This window comes from Hippoglossus stenolepis, chromosome 10, assembly GCF_022539355.2.
Source record: "Hippoglossus stenolepis isolate QCI-W04-F060 chromosome 10, HSTE1.2, whole genome shotgun sequence".
Lineage (NCBI taxonomy): Eukaryota > Metazoa > Chordata > Actinopteri > Pleuronectiformes > Pleuronectidae > Hippoglossus > Hippoglossus stenolepis.
In genome coordinates, this window is record NC_061492.1 from 5,341,140 (window position 1) to 5,363,256 (window position 22,117).

Here is a 22,117-nt window from a genome sequence, read left to right on the forward strand (position 1 = left end):
AAAAATCCAGATCCAATTAATTTAAATGGGGTTTTATATAGTTTTAAAGAAAATAGGGAAACACAAACAAACATGCTAATATAATAAAAATCATTAAAGTCAAAAGTTGTCCCATCCAACCAGGTCCCCGGCCCCTACAGGACAAATCTGTCCTCGAGGTTCATTGAAAGTGACGAAGCCTCTTTAACCGATTTCCTTCGCTCCTTGAAGTCGAGCAGTCGACCACTCAAAGTAAACGATGTCGTTTCCAATTAAAACGTTTAATATCCAACAACAGGTTTTTAACATACTAATATAGCTGTAAACCTTGAGTGGATGCTGTGGTCTAAACACAATGAATGACAATATCATAAAACACAGCTGTAATAAAAGGAAACATGTCTTCGGGGGGTTTCTTTATGGCTCCACACACCTCAGTGTGTTTATGAAGCATTTACTGAATGTTTTATTTAAGATGCTCTTTATACCCTGAACGGAGAAACCTGATGTGTTTGTGTTGCGTCATAAATCTCCGTGTGTAACTCGTCTGACCTGAGAGTGACCCACTTAACCCAGTGATTCATTCAGGGGGAAAGTTGCTGAGCGCTGGCTCTGCTGCTGTGATGACATTTAAGACTTGCTGCTTTAAATATTCACTTTAGTGCAATGACACAATCGTTTCCCTCTGGTTTTACTGGAGGCCTCCGAGTAACAAGACTCTATAACTGCTTTCAACAGTATTTAAAGTTGCTCATATATTGTAGGTAAGACTGAGAGTGAACGCAGGCCCAGAACTTATGGAAATAGAAGCTTAACCTTCATTGTAGCTCTGTTGATGCTGAGTTGGTCGTAGTTCAAAGGTTAAAATGTACTTTTATTGTAGCACATTCCGGGATTTGACCTTATTCTAGTTTTTAGTGTTAGTTACCCGTTTGGTATTTGAATTTTTTCACTTTTACTTGTTTTTACTTTGCAATCCTGTCAGATGCATCCACTTCCCTCACAGACGGACCCGCCGCTGTATGAACGGAGGACATGTAAACTCATCGTATGTACAGACGCTACCAGAAAAACCAGAATTCATCACATCAGCAGCTAAACGTTTGCCTCCTTGTCTCTGCGGTGGAGGAGAAACCATTTCTTATGCATGCTCGTGTGCACAGTGGCTCCGGGCCCGGGGTTAGGTCATTGTTTTTAAATCTGAGCTCAATTATAGATATGAATGAGATGCGATCACTCACGACTGCTGCGTTCAATCATGCATTCTTCAGGGTTACTCACACAGGATGGACAGTTTCTCATCAATTTATAAGGAATATAAGTTTAAGGTTATAAGTTTTGTGGATGAACGCTTCGTAACTTGGTTTTGAGAAGTGCTGTATAGATAACAATATTATTAAATCATTCTCAATCCTGTCAGATGCATCAACTGCAAGGCCAAGGCCCAAAAGTCCCATTAAAATCAATCAAGCTGCACCAGACTGCACACTCTTAGATATCAGTCCTCTATGTAAACTGGTTTATATTCATTATTTCTTGAGAAGTTCATAAAGTAATGGAAAAGAAGGAATCTTGCGATGTTAAAAAAAGTTATAGTGGGTTCTTCCTCTGCCTACCCCCCACCCTTACACCTAGTTTCCATTAAATCAGTCCTGTAGTTTTCCAGTAATCCTGCAAACAGACGGACAAACAGCAGTGAAAACATCACCTCCTCAGCAGAAGGTAACGAACAAACAACAAAAAACCACAAACGCTCACCACATGCTTCTTGAATTGCAGTTTATAAACAGAGACTTTGTCAAACAATAACTGTGGAAACACAGATGAAGAGTTTCTGAAATATTTATTTGAGGGATTAGAACAGACGACTGCAGCAGGGCTGAAGTGCAGCGTTCTAGACAGTGAGCCCTGCGGCGTCTACAAAGCCCTACGATGCACAACAGGCTACAAACAAGCACGGTAACAGTCGTACAATAATACTATGAGTGCACATTCTTACAGAATGACTTGTCTGCGGTTTCTCGTCTCTGTTACTACGAGCTAAAGCTACGGTTTCTGCTAATGGCAACCGGAAAAAAAAAATACTTCAAATAGCACGTCAGCTCTTGGAAAACAACAGCAGGGTTATTCATTTGAAAATAACAATAAAAATCTGGATCGTAGAGAATTATACAGCTTACATCACCTCATTTAACCTCCGTCAGGATCAGTCCTATAAAAGGGTAGTAGTACAGTGGCTAAGGAAATTTAAAGGACTTGAGTTAAAGTAATAAATACATGTTTATCCCCTGACCCATTCTGCCTCGCTTTAAAAAATAGCATTATAAAAAACAGCTGGGGCAAAATTTGTGTTATTTATTAGCGCAGCAAATTTCCTAAAGGACGTGCTGAAAGTCCTGTAACAGTCTCAGAGATCCTCTTTTTTTTAATAATATGTTTTTGTTTTAAACACAATCTCACTTCTTCCACATAAGGAATGTTGTCAGGCAGCCAAACTGTAAATATGGCATTTGTTAAGTTTCTTTTTTTTAATATTTATTGGCAACGTGCTCCTCCTGAGCACCACCTGTGCACGCAGCAGCTTCAGAGTGTAATTCCTCTGGAGGTCAGCACGCTGCACCTTTCAACACCTGAGATTCACGTTCCGTCTGGTCATCTCTTTAAACATACATCACGTCAAAACATCCTCAAACTGTTCTCTTGGTGCAGAATTGAACTGTAAGACCTTGTTGTTTTTTACAGTAGTGACAGTTAAGTGTATAAATGTGTAAACATGGCAAAAGAAACCCTGGTTGAAATAGTGAGTCAACTGTGGGAATGATGGATGTGGTGCAAATACAATACATTTCACATGTCTAACCAGCATTTGTAACATTTGAACCGTGGGATCCAGGAATGCTGGGAGCGGGTCGGCATACAGGGGAAGACGGGAGAACGGGAGGCTGGTCGTCTCAGGTATGAACGCACGGGTGGGGAAGAGAAGAAGAAGAAGCTACAAATAATACTGTGGCTGATGGTCAGTGTTGTGTAGAGCAGAGGGATGAGGCTGAGGGGGGACAAAGGTTCAAGGCTGGGTCACGGCACTGGGCTCCTTGTCATAGATGTAGCTGCCCACACCGCCAGTGTTCACGCCTGGAAAAACCACAGGGAGAGCAGCGGGTGTCAGGGGTTGAGAGAAGAGGGCAAGAGGAGGCACAACAAGAGCAGGAGAGGCTGCGAGTCCTGGAAGGATTATTCTCAAAGCTACAAGCTGCACACACACTGTTGTAATGACACTACTGCTGAGGAACATGTATTTTGTGCTCACACACACACACACACACGACATTCTGTTTCAAGTGTAGCTGATAATTAGTGGGTGGACAGCACCCCCTAGCGGTTACCTTTGGGCCCGAAGAGAACAGCATAGCATGGTTTGTGGCAGTAGGGCTGGCCGTCATGCTGGAGGAAAAAAATAACAACATTAACACAATGACAGGTTTATTTTTAACAGGTCACATAAAAGTCAATGTAGAAAAGCTATAAAAGAGTTTGATATACTGGCTGCATGATGAACACAGAGGAACCTGTAACATTGTAGAACACAGTGGAAATAATATGACAGTATTACAATATGAAGTATTTGGACTTCTTACTTAAATGCCTCTAAATATAATAGATTTCAATAATTTTAATAAAACTAATTAGGGGCTGATTTCTACAAATGTTCCACATTTTTCTTTGTTTTCTTTTCATTTAATTTTCTTTGTTTTCTTTTGTCAATCGTTCTTTTATTATTTTGTACATATTTTGTGGTGTTTTTGTGCTCATGGAATATTTATATTATTTGATTCCTGGATAATTTACTTGAACTATGACCTTGATGATGAAACATAGCATCACTAGACTGAGCCTCAGACTGTAAATAAAAGACGTACGATGAATCTCCACTTCTTCCCATTATCCAGAAATAAAGCCAAACTATCCAGGATACGAACGCCGCCATCTTGCGCTGATGACGTCATCTAGAGGCAGCGAAGTACCGACGATACACTTACTCAACCAATCACGAGTCAGTCTCAACTGTCAATCATAACATTTTACTCGGTTTCATTGCATCAAGCTATCCAATGTATATTTTGACTTTGACCCATGTTCCATCCACTTACATGGAGTAGGCAGGATTTTTTACCTTTACTCAAGTAAGCCACCAGGGGGCGTATTCATATCTTTATGTACAGTCTATGGATTGTTTAGGTAAACCTCATTAAGTCTACGTCTGTCAGCCCTTCCTTTGTCTTTTGTCCTTTTCAGTCTTTCTACCTTTCTCTTCCCCCCCCCCTCATCACAGCCTCTTTTCTCACCTCTGCGTGGCTGCCAGCAGAAAGAGTCTTGCTGCACCTCTCACAGCGCAGACAGGGTCGATGCCAGTCCTTGCCCAGCGATGTCACCTTCTCAGCTATTCACACACACACACACACACACACACACACACACACACACACACACACACACACACACACACACACACACACACACACACACACACACACACACACACACACACACACACACACACACACACACACACACACACACACACACACACACACAGAGAGAGAGAGAGACAGATGTGAGACACCATGGCAACCACTTTGCGGGTTCACACCTATTACTGCAACCTCTTTTCCTCACGGGCGTTTCCACTGAGCTACTCACCGAAATACACCTTCTTGTTGCATCGGGGACACAGGTTGGCCTCTCCGGAAAAAGTGGTGATGCCGCCAGCTCCTGAAACATTACACACACACATTACACACACACATTACACACACACATTACAATACTGGAGAAGCTGGAGGAAGCAGAGGAATATTGTTGGATAAATGATCAGTAATTTATCCAGTTAGGTGTAAAATCCACTGTACTAATACTACAAAAAAAAACTAGAAATTGAACAGCTTTTATATATTTGAAGAGGGAAGACGACTGTTGTTGCCAATTTAAATTTACTGGTTTCCAAATTAAAACACTTCTCTCGCTCCGTCTTTTCTGTTTGATTAGCTGCAGTACTGTCCTGGGACCTGCAGGTGGAGCCGAAACGCAAAGACTGGTTCACTCCAACAACCAAGAGAGTGGAAAACAGTCGCTAAGTGAAAACTGCACGGCAGAGATCAAGATTGTAAGATTTGCTTGTTGCTGACTCTCTGTGTGTGTGTGTGTGTGTGTGTGTGTGTGTGTGTGTGTGTGTGTGTGTGTGTGTGTGTGTGTGTGTGTGTGTGTGTGTGTGTGTGTCCTGGAAATCCCAATCTATGAGAAGGACAAAGTTCCCCCTCAGTTCCCAGGAGACTTCACATATCGATGTTGTTATCATGGAGTCAGCAGCAGCTTCCCTTCTTGTTGAAAACACCCAAATGTTCACGGGACACCTCCCCGACTGAGCAGCTTGTTCACATCAACACTTGCTGAAAGAGCCACAATGTAAAGTACGTGCGACATGACAACACGAGCGTGTTTCTCACTCACCTTTCGACGGAGCCTTTGGTGCGAACACTCGCTTCTCCTCGGCTTTGGGGACTGAGTCCCCAGCAGAAGGGTTGTTGTTGGCTGGAGCGTCGTACACATAAGAGCCGGCTCCACCGATGTTCACACCTAAAACAGACAGAGTCCAGAAAGAAAACAACAACAACAAACAAATCAGTATTGATGCTTTCAAATCTAAACTTCAACTGACTCGGTCGACTCCAGTTTTATAGAGATTACATAAAAATGTAAAAATAAATACAAATTTATCTAGTTCGTAATATATTTTTATATTCATATATTAATCTCAGCTTTTAGGTACTATATATACACATCTTTTAGATTCAATACCATTTATATGTATTTCTTTATGCATTTATTTCAGCATTGTTTATATTATATAAGTTTTACATTATATTAACCTGCTTTAAATCATTGCTCAGACTTTATTATGGAATAAATAATGTTTTTTAATCTATGTTTTGTGTGTTTTGGCTGATTAGGTCTGGAGCACTGTAATTTCAATATTTTTACTTCTTAGTTTAGATGAATGAATTGAACCTTATGACCTGTAATTATTTATTATTTAAGTACTTTATACTTCTTAACCTGTCACACATGAGACAAAAAAAATAGTATGTGTGGAACAAAAAGACATGTAATTCACCTTTGGGCCCAAAGAGAGCAGCGTAGCACGGTTTGTGGCAGTAGGGCCTTCCGTCGTGCTGAGGGAGAAACACCATGACACACAGATTAAAAACACTCAAAAGACTTGTAAAGGATTAAAAAGGGGGGAAAAAAATCCCGATGACGCACATGAGAAAATTGAACCATAACGTCCATGAAAAATCCTATTTCACACATTTTTCTGACATCATATTTTTGGGTTATGGTCCCTTTTTACACGGATGGAAAGAAATGTGTCTAAAAACGGAAACGGGTCAGTTTTTTTTTCCAGCTCACGGCTGCTTGATGATGATGTCACTGTCACCGGTGGCTCCAACACATAATAATGACACCGTCTGTATCTAAGAAACAGGTCTGTGTTGATGAAGCCATCGCCACGCTTCAGTGCAGCCTACATGACTGTGTGCCACTTGTACAGGAAGAGAAAGAAAATCCTGTCTAAGACATAGATGGCCTGCCGCTGCTGGTGCATGCTGGGAATGTGGCGGTCACTGGGAACGACCCAGCTTGGGTGAGGGATCAGGGCTGAGTTCCAAGTGTGGCCACTGGTCCAGAGCCCGATGCCCATACATGAGAGGAAGCGGGGCGAGATGCCAGGCCCTGGGTGGTGAAGGGAAAAAGTGGGCGCTAAACAAGAGACACTTCTGCTGCGGCCACGTGAGCTCCTCCTCCTCCTCCTCCTCCTCCTCCTCCTCAGGCGGCGGCGCAGCGGTAAGAAGGATTGTTCTCCCGCCTTTAATAATGCATGGACTGTGACGGGGACCAGCTACTGTTAAAGCAGCCTCACACGACCCTGTTGGACATTTATGAGATCCGTGGCGCTTTGGCGGCAGAGCACTGATGACTTTCTCAGGACAGGACACACAGAGCTTCATTGTCAAGAGAAGAGTCTGGTTCGCGTTGCTGCACGGCCTCACTGAGGCTTTGGCTGAGAAACGTAAAGGAGGCGGACGGGCCCTAAAAATGGATTATCCACCGCTGCAGCACAGCCCACTCTGTTCCCAGCATTAAACTTCCCACATCCTGACACCTGGATCTGTCTTCTCCATATATTCTTCTGTATTTTTCTGCACTTCACTATTTAGAGGACTTACTGAGTATAACTTATTTTAGGAATAGGTTTTTCAGAGAAGTCATCATTTAGGTTCCTCTTGAAAAAGTCCCCACAAAAATACAGTTTGAAACACGTGAGCACAACTCTCACCTTTCTAGTGAGGCGCCTTCATGTCGGCTCATTACTGCCTCCGCAGACCAGAGGCCCACACTGACACTTTACGTAGGTGAGAACAAAACAAAAGGTTAAAAGATGAAAATATGGGGGTGTGAAGTTAGAAAGAAGTGATTTCATTAAAACCTCCATCTCTCACTCTTCATCTCTGCTTCGGGTGAGCAGGTCACTAGGCGCTATAGGCTGAGTTGCATTATGGGTAGTGTGGGCACCAGGATTAAGCATGGAAGGAATAAAAAAAGAGGATGTCTTGTTGTTTTATAACCAGTCAGACGATGATATGAGTTGTTTAGGTTTCCATAACACTTTGAGTGATTGTTGAACCATGGGAGTACATACAGTTCGTGAGGCGCATTATTCTGATGCTGATAAAAACAAACAGTCTAAATATGAAGATAAGGAGGAAAGATTTGAAGTTACAAGGAACATGTTGTAGATGATTTCTAGAAACAGCAGCTGACAAGACCGTCTCACCTCAAGGTCCATTTAAAAGCTTTTCTGGAGCTTTCAGTCACGTCACGTTCTGCCTGAGCAGATGAATACGTCTCACTTGTCCTAATATTAACCATTTCTATCCTACTTTTAACTTTCTTCATTTACAGACTCACAACAAGTCTGGAATGTTAGTTATTTAAGGAGCAGGTTCGGCTTTTCAGAGATTCCATTACAGTTCCATAACTGGTAAAAAAAAAGCTATTATGGATGTGCGCTGGGCTGAACAGGTGCTGCACAGCGGTAGTCTGACTCGCCGGATGAAGACTGTGGCCACTCGCTGTTAACTCTAGGCAGCATTCTCCTCCTCTTCCACTTCCGCCCTGATAACATTTTCAAAATCGTCGCTGTGGGAAAAAACAACAACCTCTGGGCTGAAAATGGCAAATTTTGATCAAGATTTGGTGAAGTTGAAATACATGTTTTAGTGTTTTTTTGTGGCGTCTTCTTATACAAGCCATAACGTTTCATTCCCCCTAAAGCAGAAAGCTAATGGGGGCAGGCAGAGCGATTCCTCTGACACAGCGCTGTGGAGATAAGTCTGGTAATGCGAGACTAATACAGTCATGATCATTTAGGGTCAACAGTCGAGACTTGTCACCTTGTCTGTTCCACCCTGGCTCTCTGCCACCAGCCTCTGAAAGCTGCCCCCCCCCACTTCCTCAGCCCCCCTTCCCCTCCCACCGGACTATTTCTAGAGGAAGCAGCCATTATTGCTCAAAGGTTCATAACCTTCTGCGTACCAGACCCCGGATGACATCAACACTCCCCAGACAATCTCACAGATGCTTTACATCCGTAAATGTTTTTTTTTTTTTATAAATACAATGTCTCTCAGCCTCACTCTGTTTCCATGACGCTCAAGTTTTATCTACTGAAGTCCGGCTTGTGGCGCGGCGCTGCATTGGATTTGGAAGCTGTCCGGGGGAAAGAGAGTGAAAGAGTGAGAGAGAGGACGGTGGTGCTGAGAGAGCGCAGGCCTCAGTGGAGATTGTGCGACTACATTACTGTAATCGTGCAGAGATTACACAGCATCCTTTGGGTTCCGCAGGGGAATTCTGTACAAAGAGGCTGAGATCACATCCTCCCCGCACAGAGGAAAGAGGCGGGAGACTCAGAAGTGATATTCACTCGTGTACAGGAGTTGAATCATTGGCTGGTTCGTGGAAGACAAACTAAAAGGAGCACGATAAGAAAATCCCTGAGGAGATGGTGCCAGATAGCGAGCAGGGCTCGATCAAGGGTTACAGACGGCGGAGTCTGCGTTCAGACGCGATACTGCAGTTTGATTATTCAACGGAGAAGAGGAAAAACGGATATGAAAGCGACTCACCCTGTAGCACTAAGGGGGTTGAAATTCCCACAAAGAAAAACCATATAGACAGATGCTACCAGGCAGGAGAAAGGACACTCTGCAATTTCCTGTATAAAATGCACATGGTCTGTGAAATGAAATAACCCAATGAGAGTCAACACATAACAAGGTGGTAATGTTTTGTCAGATTTCATAATAACAGGCAATGAACTCAGAGACACAGTTTGTTGACCTTTGAACGACACTGATATTTTGAAGAAGAAGAATGAATGAATGAACACTGGGAAAATCTATGGAGTCAACTCAGAAGCCATTTACTGGCGGTTGTTAGCACCGCCGAGTGCACGGCATGTTAACATGAATGGACTGAGCAGCTAGTGACCTCCAACCTCAGGCGATGACAGTGACGTCTCATTAGTCAGACAGAGGTGAGTCTGCATGCACACGGCTATACAGGCTAGTATGAGTCCACATCACAGCCCAGTACCAAGAGGCTGGGCCCCTTTGGACTTCTAATATCTTTAATCTATGGATTCTGATGCATCGTGCTGACGTGATAAATAATTGAGAGTTTGACTTATCATTTAAATTAGTGGTTCTCACCCTTTATGGCATGTGAGACTTTATAAAAAAGGTTTCTGGCTTCTCAAAGATTGGATGGGGTGTGTGCTAAGCCCTGTTATGAGAATACGCAGCTGATTTAGCATTTCACTCCTAATATATTGTCAGAAAGTTCTAAACACAAAGGATCAGGACCAGAGATAGTCCTTTTTTAGTCCACTATTCCGTAAATCACAATTTTATGACACTTAAGACAACAAACCACGTATCGATAAACTGAAAACATAATAGAGATTTATCGATGATGAAAAAGTTGTGTTGCAGAATGAACAATTAGTCTAATGTGTTGAAAGTGTGACAGCACTGCAGTTTCACTCGTGGTGTCGTACTGACCTCAGCGTGGCCTCCGGCGGTCAGGAGCTTGTTGCAGCGGTCGCACTTGAGACACAACTTGTGCCAGTCTTTCCCCAGCGATGACACTTTTTCAGCTGAAAGACAAGAGACAAGAGACAAGAGGCAGAAGAATGAGTTCACGTAGATTCAAATAAAGCAGCGTTTATGTACTTTCCTCTGTTGTGTCGGGGCTTTGTATGCGTTATAATGTGCCGTTCAATCGGTCGTCTCAGAGTGGACTGACGTCCCCTCATTGCCTCATCGCCACAATAACGATTGGCCTGTGCGCTGCATCTCTGAGCCGCGATGGAAATCCTGTCATCGTACCAACTGACTGATTGTTTTCTGGTGGGGGTGGGGAGACTGGGAATGCCTGTGTCCCACACAGGATGCCGTCGTGATGTCATCGTGGGATGGACAGACAGTGGCGTGAGTCCCAGTCCAGCTGGAGCGGCAGGGGGTGCCCACGTCTAACCCAGATCCTTTGTGTTACCCTTCCAAACAAACACACACCCATCCCCCAGTTTACAGTAAACCCCCTTTTCCCTGCAGACAGCCCTTCAACCCCATTTCCGTTCCCTTTTTTCTCCAGGCGACCACAGCGACCGCCCCTCCAGACAAGCATAGGACCCTAATTATACACTTTCCAATAATAAATCTCTGCTGTTTCCACACAATGGGGCCTAAGGAGTCGTGCAGGCAGCGGAGGAAACACCTTCTCTTATCACGGCACGGCACAAATAGACGGATGCTTGAGTTGGTTTCCTACACAAACATATGCACACACGTACAGCTTGTATGCAGACGATTTCTTCCTCCTTCTCTTCTTCTCTATAGCTGCTTTCCTGCATGGGCCATAAAGTAACGTCAAATTCCTGCATCGGCATCAGGAAGCAAATTAAATCATCTAAGTCAGATGTGAGAGACAGCTGGTTACAACACAGAACCAGTCTCGCATGAGTCTTTATCTCATAAGACCTTAAAACCAATTATGTTGTGGCCATCATGTGGAAAATGCTTCTCAGCAACTCTGAAGGAAATCCGTCGACTCCCTGCAGAGACGTGTTTACTCTCCAAACACTTTCACCCGTCACTTCTCCCTGATTATTACAACACTGAGACAAATGGCCGACAACATAGGATGGGGGGTGCGAGGTGAAGGGTGAAGCGTGGGGGGGGGGTGCTCATCAACACTTAGGAGCAGAGGAATGCTGAGGAGGCCGGAGGATGCTGCGGAAAAAAATGTTCAATCACTGTAAACGATATTGTTCTTCAGAGTAAAAGCCTGTAATAAATCAATCTGCTCTTAAATCAGAGAAAAGGCAGAAATACAACCAGACATCACTAGAGTTAAGAAGAACTCGCTTAATGAAACTAGAAATCATTGCTGTCAGAGGTGGTACACGCACAAAGAGAGCAGCACAGATCCCGTGGGTGTGTTCTCCGCTGGTGGAGTTCTAACCTGTGAAGTGCTGCTCGTTGCTATCTGCCGAGGGAATTCACTGCTGCTGGCACAGGGATCGACAAACACCACACACACACGCAGATGGATTTTTCTTGGTGTTGGGTGCTGAGTGATGCCAAAACGCTGCTGACCTACACTCAGTACTGAGCCTGCACACATCTGCACAGACAGAGGACGGATGCTGCCGCTCGTGCTACGACTCCTCTTGGCTTGGTGTTACACTTTTAATCACTTCAGCATCAACTGCAAATCTCAATATATGTCACTATGCAGAGAATTAACATTTTCCTAGAGCATAACCAATAAGGGGCTAATGTCGACAGCAATATATGGACCAGTATACCTATTTTTGAAATTCCTACGATGCCATTAACGAAGCCAAAGAAATGTTATTGAGGCTTGATATTTAAAAATAAATGTGTAAAATAAGCTACCAAAGTCGGACATCTTCCCAAACCTTTAAACAGCTTCAGGTGATGTTCCACGACAGTATGAAAGGAAAGAGCAGTGGCTCAACCCGAGTGAGAGTGACTGCAAATTTATTTCCTCCTAAATCTGAGGAGAACCATACACCTCCTCCTGACACCTCTGCTGTTAAAAATAGGCTGATAGATGGACCGCGGGATCCCTGCTGGTGTGTATTCAGAGTGTGTGTCTGTCACTGACCGACTAATGAGCGTAGACACACCTCCAGACAGTTCTGAAAAGTCAGTGAATGAATGGAAACAGACGTCAGAGCCTCCAGTGCGTCCTCGTTCCCCAGTATATGACTGTGTCAGTGTGTGTAGTCACCACGTCCACAGTTTAACAGCCCCCTGTTTTTAAAGGGCACTTGTTATTGGAAGAGGGGTGAGCCTGTCTGTCTGTATTATGTGTTGTGGGAGTTGTAGAGTGGGGGGAGGTGGAGGGGATCTGCATCTGGCCCAGATGTTTATAACCCCAGCTCTGAGCCAGATGCTGTGTTTATTATTCTTCATATAGCCCCGGCAGCTGAATTAAATCCGCAAAATATGTATTTGGGTTAACATTTTTACAGAGAGAGACAGAAATATAAATAAGAAAATTTGAAAATGACGTAGTGACTAAGAACTGAGAGACAGACATTTCTCTATTTCCCCAAATAGCTCACGTGTGGGCACAAATGGAGCGACTGAAATGCCACCACATCATCCTCCACCCCCTTCCCAAACAACGGGAGGGTAAATGAACTCATTTGTGTAAACAAACACGCTCCCTGTTCACAGGGACGTTGCTCCGGAAACTCACATTTACATCGTCAACATTGATGAGGATGTGCCAAATCCATTTAGTCGAGCTGTTCTCCCTCATGACATCCTGCAATTTGCCTCATTCTGAATTATGAAACAAAGGATTCCCCTCATGTTTTAATGGAGCTGCCTTGGAAAACCCCCTGTGAGGATTTACATTTTGCTTTAAACCTTTGACGGATTTAGAAGAATATTCCAATTCCAATAATTCAGGATGTCCTGTTGTGTTTAACAGCAGGAGTGGGGAACCTGAAATAATACCAAGCAATGCCAATATTATTAAGAAGATGACTGTTTAGTTTGGTAATCTATGATCTAAACTGATGGCAAAATAAGAAGTAAGATGTAAGTAAACATGGGGCCACGTGCAAAGAAATTCACAAAACGTTATCAAAATGAGTTAAAAGAATAATCCAGGCTTTGTGGAGATTTCAACACGTCAAAAATAAAACTTTTTAAGTGTACAATGATATTGTAAAATGATGCCACATTGTGCCTTTTAAACCCAGAGAATAAAGGGGAGTCAAGTCCTGTGAAGAACTGATTGACACATGGATGATGCTTCTGCGGGAACAGTGAGCTCCAGGGGCAAAGAACCAGATAAAGTGAAAGTGAGTGCTGGTCAGAGGTCAACACCGAAACCATATGATACCTGCACCACTGTAAGCTGCTTAACTTCATTTGTGAATTCCTGCTCTAAGCTCTTCATTCTGCGTCTGACTTCTCTGACAGCATCGTCAATATGCTTTAAATCAGTGAGGCCGCCTGCTGCTGCTGACTCCTCTCACCGATTTAGCCCCGGTGTTTACAATCGCCTGGTTTCACTGATGTTACTGAACACGAATCAAAGTCAAGGAGGCATTTTGTAGAGCCTCTGTGTGACCGTGAGTCAGCTGAGGCCTCATCAATTTCAGTAGGAGTTCGTGATGAGATGTGAACCGAGAGAGCAGCAACAGAAAAGCAATAATCATGCAGAAATTGGTGTGTAAACTCCAAACAGAACCACAGCTGGGGCACTCCACCCACCTCAACCAGCTGATCTGCAGCCAGGACATTATCCAACAGGCTCAAGTGCAAAAAAAAAACCCTGACTTGACGCCCCAATGAAAAAAAGCATCACATTAGCTCTACAACGAGCTTTACACGGGCATGAAATTAATGGGCCACAACCCATAAATACAGCAGGTTGTGTTGTTTGAAACCCCAAAGCATGAGGCAGCGATTTAGGAGCTTTTATGTCACTGAACGAAAAAACAAACCGGAAAATTGTGATGGTTCATATTTCAAATGGTGCATATTTACACATTACACAGCTCTAATGCAATTTGTGGTTCAAAAATAAAGATAAAGTAAGTAACAAACAATAAGTGATGACATAACATCAGTTTCTGTAATTTTATTTTGGGAATTGCAGTCATGGGGCATCTGATGAAAAAGGCCGAAAACAAAAATCCAACATCAAATAGATTCAGCATCTCTGAAAACAAATTTGATAATTTGATTTAACAAAGATGGACGGACATCAGGGAACTTCCATCAGGCCGTGACTCGATTTAGTTTGTTTGTTCTGTTACGTGATGCACTTCTACTTCGGATTATGGAGAGTGAAACCAATTACGCTCAGACAGAGTCCCTCGGCCTGGGAAGGGAGAAGAGCCACAGCAAATGGTCGACAAACACTGTGTAATTGGACAGAACATTAAGCAACAGACCTTAAACAAGAGTTCGTCAGGAAGGAAACGTTATCGGCCCATTTCTCCAAATGACTTAATTACGGCTGCTTAATCGCCGAAGGTGACAGGACAGCGGCGCCCACACACCTTTGCAGTTTCCCCGCAGGTCAGAAAGATCTTCTTCCTCTGTCTTATTCCAAATTATAACAGAGCAACAGTACAAGTCCCTGAGCTACTTTCCCACAGCTGAACTCCCAGAATGCAGTGTAGCAGGGGGTTGGGCTCTGAAATCTCATATGGGTGCTCTCGCTCTCTTATCGCTCAATAATTTGATCAGGGTGCAACGAGGGGGAAATCTAATGCGTTTGACAAAGGGGGACGAGAACGCTGCCACTGCAGGAGCTCGAGTCCACAACGAGATTAAATCAGCAACAACTGCGAAGGCTCCTGTTTCTGGATGTTTAACCGTTTTAAGAGAGGCTCACAAAGATGTAAGACGCTTTAACCGAGCACGAGGGTTGATTCAATCCCCAATTTTAATAAAATTGTACAGGTTCTAACATAACTCGCGATCGGTTTGATGATAACTTATCAAATCATCAGCTTCGGAACATTTTTGACCCCAATTTTAGCTTTAGTCTGTTCGTAACGTTCATGATGTAATCACTGTTATTGTAAATATTTCTAAATCTCGCTTGGCCGGTTTCTCTTCTGTTGCACCCTCTGGTAATGTGGACCCATCTGCTCTGCATTTCCCATAATAAACCCGTCCAAAATACACACACACACACACACACACACACACACACACACACACACACACACACACACACACACACACACACACACACACACACACACACACACACACACACACACACACACACACACACACACACACACACACACACACACACACACACACACACACACACACACACACACACACACACACACACCCTTCTCATTCCCTCCATCCGTCAGTGACAGCTGAGTCCAAGCGGGTGTTCTGCTCCTTTGGCATTTGTCACAGCAGTGTGATAACGACACGTCCTAATAAACACTGTGCACCTGACTCAAAGTGAGACTGACTCAGAGCAGGAGTCAAACACGTGAAGTGAAAAACCTGGTTCGTGTAGCCAGAGAAATGCATGAAAGGAAATAACAAGCCTGTGTTTCCTCCTCTGCATCCTCTTACTATTCTGCTCTTTGCAGCACAAACACCCTCAGGATTTGTGTGCTTTTCCCTCAGCGTAAAGACAATAGGCATTGAGTCAGGCCGGAGAACTTCCACCTCACAGAGGGAAGTGGCTGTGAAGGAATTTTCATTTGAAACTCATTCATCATTCATTTTTTTATTGTTTTATTGAGTTATCTAATTGTACTTTTTTTTAATCAAAATCTACTTACTTTCAAGACTAAGAGTCAATGTCAGAGAATTTGAAACATTAGGAAAACAAAGCCTAAATTGGTTAAATGCTAAAAACAGATGTTTGGCCTCATCTTTGTGAACTGACTGATCTTTTTAACACTACTGTGCAGGAACTCTATGAATTCAAAACAACTGCACATGATCTATAATCCATCCAGACTTGATTTATGAAAAGGGAGTTATTCTGCTTGCTCTGTGTTAAAAGTAGGTTGACCCCTTCAGTGATGTGAACATTAGAATTGATTTGTACAGGGTCAATTTGTGCGTGTGGCTTCCTGTGGTGCTCACGCCGACTGTGCTGGGTGGAGCCCGATGCTAAAGAGCCTCTAGGAAACATGCCTCTGGATCCGTCTCTCCCTGTGGCTGATGCAACGCTGTGGCAAAACTTAGCTCTGGAGGTCGTCTGTCGCCTCAACCAAGGCGAGGTTTCCTCCCGAGGCTGTCTCCCTTTTCTCTCCCCCAAGAATGAAAGAGGCCGACCTTGTGAATTCACCGACTGACGCAAATGGGCTGCAGTTAACTTGCATCCTGTCTACGCTGGTCAGAGGAGCCGCAGGCAGAGCGCTACTCCACACTCCGCTGTGACTTGTTCGCCCTCCCTGAACCCCTGAGCCGGCTTGGCCCCCACACCACATCTCTTCTCTCACCGCTTAAAACAATGTGTCCCAGCTACAGGGACTTCAAAAAGGATCCAGTGTGCATGACTTGCTCACAGAGAAGTGGACCATGTCTTCAAAAGAGGAAGCAGGCCTGTTATTGGTATAAGTGCACCTTCAGATGGAGCCTATGGAAATTGGATTATCATCCCTAGGAGAGTAGACATCATATGACAGGAGAAAGAAAATGTAGCAGAGCTTTCTCTCCCTAAAGTAAAGTCATCTGAGTCTTGTAAAGTGGTGTAATAAAATTAACTGATTCTACAGGGGAGCACGGTGCCCTGGACCTGCTCCCTTCAAAAGAGGAAATGTAACTTTGAAGTTAGAGTTTGGAACAACTGTGATGAAATGTGTCTGTTTAAAGCGCAAATCAAACAAAACACGCGCTTTCGTTTTAATAAAAAGAAGATGACTCAAGAAGACATGGTCCGAGTCTGCAAGACTGGACACTAATACTGAACTAATGAACGCTGGGTGGCGGATCATCAGGACAAGCAAGTCATTAAGGGCTTGTCCTGACCCTACAACCTGTTAATCTTCACTCTCTCTCTCTTGCATTTTAATCTCTTTATCTAAATTTGCAGTGTTTTAAACTTTAAGTAAGAACCCTTGTTACCCTGTGCTGAAGATTTTCACCTAGGAATATTTGTTGGGACGATGCTTGATTCCAAGAAATAACTTTTAGAACTGATCAGTCTTTGGGGTTAAGCTGAGGTCTGCCAGCTAAGAACTTGAGAGAGAGAGTACAAAATACTACATTTTAGATATTTTATGCTATGTAAGAAACATCTGGAAACTGTGGCGGGACAAATATTGTACAGATATATATACATATATATATAGTAGTATATATAGTAGCCTTAGAGTTATAAACTTTAGGTGTAAATCATTTTGATGAAGAGTAAGAGAGCAGCTTTGTTCTTTGCTGTTGTGTAATAGGTCATATCGCTGGGAGGTGGAATGGTTTCACCTGAGTTAGGGCAGTAAGGGGGCAATTTGACTTTCAGCACCAGGCTTAATGTCACCTCCATTAGGGGGGGATCATATTTGTGCCTCAAAAAAGTCAGAGAAAAAGGACCCTCGTTGACTGGTGCACAGTAGCTGGCAGGTTATGCAATGAGACCATACAGGAGGCAACGACTCAAGAAATTATATTACATAACTGACAAGGCACATTCACACAGCCCACTGGGCAGCCGAGTGAAAAACAGGGTACTTTAGCGTTGACAGAGAAGAGGGGGAAGAGAAAAGGGTATTGTGTGGATGTTTGGGGTAAAAGAGGGATAAAAAAAAAAAAAGGAGGTGTGTGTGGGAAACACTACACCGCTCCGTATCACGAAGCTGAGAGGGCGACGGTATTCTGCCTCACTGGAACGGCTAACATGCACCGAGACAGAAAGAGCCCTCTGTGAATAGAGATGTCGTTTCTCATTATAATGCATGAGGCGCTTTGAGAGTCTCCGTTTAAAGCCATCTCGGCCCATTTGCCCCGGGTCCTTGTAGCTGGAAAAATAAAACCGGGGGAAGAGGAATTCAGGGCCCGAGGCAGCACCGAGTGACTGATGAGGAGGAAGGAGAGTGAGAGGAATCAGTGAATGAAAGAGAAACTCACAGCAGAGAGCACCATTACTTCACGATAAGTTCTCCTGCTTATTCACTTCGCTGGAAATAGATAAATTGCCCCCGTTTGTCATGTAAAAGAGTTTGGAATCGCTCTCAGGTCTGGATTTGGAAGATTTAGTGTGTCCATGCCGTGTGGCGTTCAGGGACTCTCTCTCTCACACTATCAATGTATTTCCACTGGGCCTGGTCACAAGTCAGCCAATGGTCCCCGGTGTATTAAGAGCACATCCGCACCACAGCAGCCAACAGATGGGAGGACACAGTGTGGACATTTTAACAAGTCAGACACTTCAAAGTCATAGAGAGCGCCACCAACAGTCAACATTTGCCTTTAGTGGTGGTTAAACTGAACCGTCGCATCTATAAAAAACAGCAGCACGTAAAAGTAACAGTCGGAAAATAAGGAAACCAAAAGAATTTCCATCCGAGACTGTGGCTCACCGCTGCCATTTGATTTTTTTTTTTTGCACAAGTAAAGAAGAGGAGAGTAAAATCCAATATTGGCCGACACCAGCTGGAGGACCAGGTGGGTAACTGCAGGGTGGACCAATCAGCGCTCTGTATAGCAAGCACACAGCCAACCACAGACACAAGAAGGAAAAATGTGAGCAGAATGGGACAGACAATTGTCTTTATCAATAACACATGTCCCGGTGAAAGATCAGACGCAGGGAGTTCAAGTCTGTTTTCTCACTTCAGCTCTGCAGACTTCCTCCTCAGTGGCTGAGGAGGAAGAGGATGTATGTAGGTGGAGCTGCTGAGCTCATCCGGCGATATCTGAAATCCATCACTGACATCATGTTGATGCTTCGGGGCAGTGGGCAGCACTCAGACTCAGACTGGAGTTTTTCTCCCTCCCTGACCTCTCCCATGTCTCGTCATTTGTTTCCCTGCCTCCCTCACGATGACTGAAACCTAAATATTGTCATCAACACGTGCCTTCTTCATCCTCCCTGATTTCACGTGGGCCAGTTCCACCCATGCAGCCTTCCAGTAGCAGCTCCTCATCTTCTCATTCAGCTCCTGGGCGCTCTCCACCCAACAGGACACACCCGGACCCAAAATAACTCCACTGGGCTGGATCTCAGAACGTTACATAAAAACAACATACATCACAGAGAAGCTGTGACTCACCCGCTGCAGCGATTTAAGGCTGCAGCACACATGAATACTCAGAAATGCATATAATCAGTATCTGATTTGATGAAAATGATTCTTAGTCGGGCAGAACTGATATCGTTCCACGCCAGCGACTCTGGGGACCCACGGGATGAGCAGCAGCTGGGATGTGCGCTGTCCCTCCCGTTACGTAAGAGGACTTCCATCCACTCGCATAATTGATTTTGACCCCTGTGACAGCTCTGATGTGCGCTGTGAAGTGGAGAAAAGATCAGCGCAGAGGGAGGGATTTCTTTTTGGGGCCCGAACATAAACAGTGGATTACTCAAGGTTCAACGGGGACCACAGCATGTCGCCCCCCTAAAATAAACGGGAGGAGGGTGCAGATTAAAAAGCAGCGCCGTAATTTTTTGTTTATTATCACAATCTAAGCTCCTTTAATCTTCCTCTTTCATCTTGCTCTCGTCCGTGTACACTTCTCTCTCACTGTAAACATCTGTCACAGGAGCTCTGACGCCATATCTCCTCTCTGTGACTACAGGTGTGAGTCAAAGCTCTACGTCCAAGTGGGTGTTTTGGTTTTTTTTATTCATCACCTTCAGCACACAAGGATGCAAAAGATGCGTGTTTACAGCGTTGTCGTCCCACTGACGCAGCGTGATGTTGCCGTGCTCCTGTGAGAGTGGGCAATCTCAGCATATGGTGCGTCTCTGCACTCTTGGCAGTGGACTCTCCTCAGCAACCGTCCAAAGCCAACTGCCGGGCTTGGATGTTCACCAAACACAACAAATTAAAAAGCGGCACAGATCGGTGTCAAGATAACATGAATCACGCATCCAGTTTTTTTTTTTGTGAAGATAGAAGAGAAAGGACCAGTTTCTTGTGATGCTTGATTAAAAAAAATAAAAATGTAATTTACAGTTTAAAGAAGTGAAAATTGTTTTAAACATTTGCGAAGGGGGCTTTTGTTTGTATTGATTCGTTTGCCTCTGCAGCTTTTGGTCCTCCCGTAGTTTGTCTCTGTGAATCATTGACAGCACAAGAGACTCTTTACCTAAAATAACCACAGAAGAGCGTTGAACTTTACTTATGTAACAAACTCTCAGACAAATGTGGGAAAGGGTTTTGAATTTCTCTAAAGTAACATTGAACTTCACGGCTCCAATATTAAGACAATATACAACTCATATTGTTCATTAAACAGCCAAAGTGCATGTTTACATTCAGAACTTCATTTGAAAATGTGGCATTTTTAGCTCAATGTAAATTCACACTGAATAAATCTTAGTTGTGCACTTGAATATTATTTTTCAATGAATGAACACTACCTGCTGCAGCTCTAATTTGAACCTTTACTCACAGCATTTAGAGTGTAAGAGCCGGAACATCACAGAAACACATGTAAAAAAACAAGTTGCACTAAAATATCGATGGAGAGTTGAAGTGTGTCTGAAGCTAATGAGCATCACGAGTAAAAGTGATTTCACCAAAACACCGCGGCCATTACTCACCGAAATACACCGTCTTGTCGCACTTGGGACACTTTGACGCCATGTTGGGGTGTTTTGCGTGTCGAGTGAAAGTGAGTCTGCGTGTTGTCTCGTCCTCTGTCTCCTCTCTCCCGCAGCGAGTGACCCCGCTCCGCTCCCGCAGCATCTATTCACGCAACGGCCGCTCATTAGCATAGCCCCGCCCCCCTGCCTCCGCGCCCCCACCGTGTCTCCTTCAAGGGCAGTGGGGAAATTTCAGCGTCTGAAATCACCCACTCGTTCAATATTCACTCGCTGTTCTACAGAGATTAATGCGCTGCTGCAAATTAAGAAAACATCTTCAATTTGACAACACGTACACTGCAAAAAGTCACAACACAAGCAAATGTTTCCAGGGGACACCAAAAAAATGATAAACCTGGCTGTGGCTCAATGCTTTGTGAAGTTCCATCACCACTGATGAGTAGCAGACTCCAATAACTTTTTTGGGTCCCCTGGAAACATTTGCTTGTCTGGTGACTTTTTGCAGCGTATGTTTTAATTTCCTTTTCTTTTAAAACTACATTTTAACATGTTCCTTATGTTACTTACAGAGGTTAGTTGTGAGGTTGGTTTAATTAATTATTTGATGCTATAAGATGGGTGTAAACTTCATGATGAACACTTGAGACTGACTCACTTCTACACTTCTTCCATTCTCATTCTCCACACACTTATTTCCATCACTTTTCACACGTACAACCGAGCACAACATAATTAATGCTTTTGAAAATATACAATGTGTACACGAGTTTCTACTTTTACACCCTTTAATACATTTTAGAGTTTTGCCCATAACCACAGGACTTTGAGTCTTGTCAGTCCCACTACCTTCTGAACACTCTAGCCTTTAGACATAGTCAGATAACACAGTGTGCGTAGTGTGGCCTTGAGAATCTCCACTGCTGTATTGTGAGTTGTAAGTTTTACAAGCGGCCGTGAAGGCAGCATTTCCTCTCCCTCTGGCCTGCCTTTACATTTCATATTCAGCCCAGACCAGGCGGGAAAGCTTGTGGCCCAGTGGCTGGTCCACAGGGGCACGTGCACACCCATTTCCCTGCTTTCCCCTTTTCCACAGGAGGAGTAGGCAGTGTTTGGTTGAACCACAATGCTCCCTTTCACAGTGAGTGACTCGTAGGAATTCGTTGGGCAAAGGAAGACGCTGAAACGTGGCTCGGGTGGATCAGCTTTCCCC

At 43.9% G+C, this 22,117-nt stretch overlaps 1 protein-coding gene across 1 annotated transcript; it reads right to left on the bottom strand.

Annotated features, from left to right (window-relative positions):
• Window positions 1-1,805: 1,805 nt before the first annotated feature.
• Window positions 1,806-21,062, bottom strand: crip2 (cysteine-rich protein 2). The gene is made up of 8 exons (XM_035168659.2): window positions 20,905-21,062; window positions 10,158-10,252; window positions 6,149-6,206; window positions 5,485-5,610; window positions 4,678-4,749; window positions 4,323-4,417; window positions 3,363-3,420; window positions 1,806-3,111 (listed from the first exon to the last, which is right to left on the bottom strand). Exons 1-8 carry the CDS (start codon window positions 21,047-21,049, stop codon window positions 3,044-3,046), a joined length of 717 nt encoding a protein of 238 aa, XP_035024550.1. The 5' UTR covers window positions 21,050-21,062; the 3' UTR covers window positions 1,806-3,043.
• Between the last annotated feature and the right edge of the window lie 1,055 nt (window positions 21,063-22,117).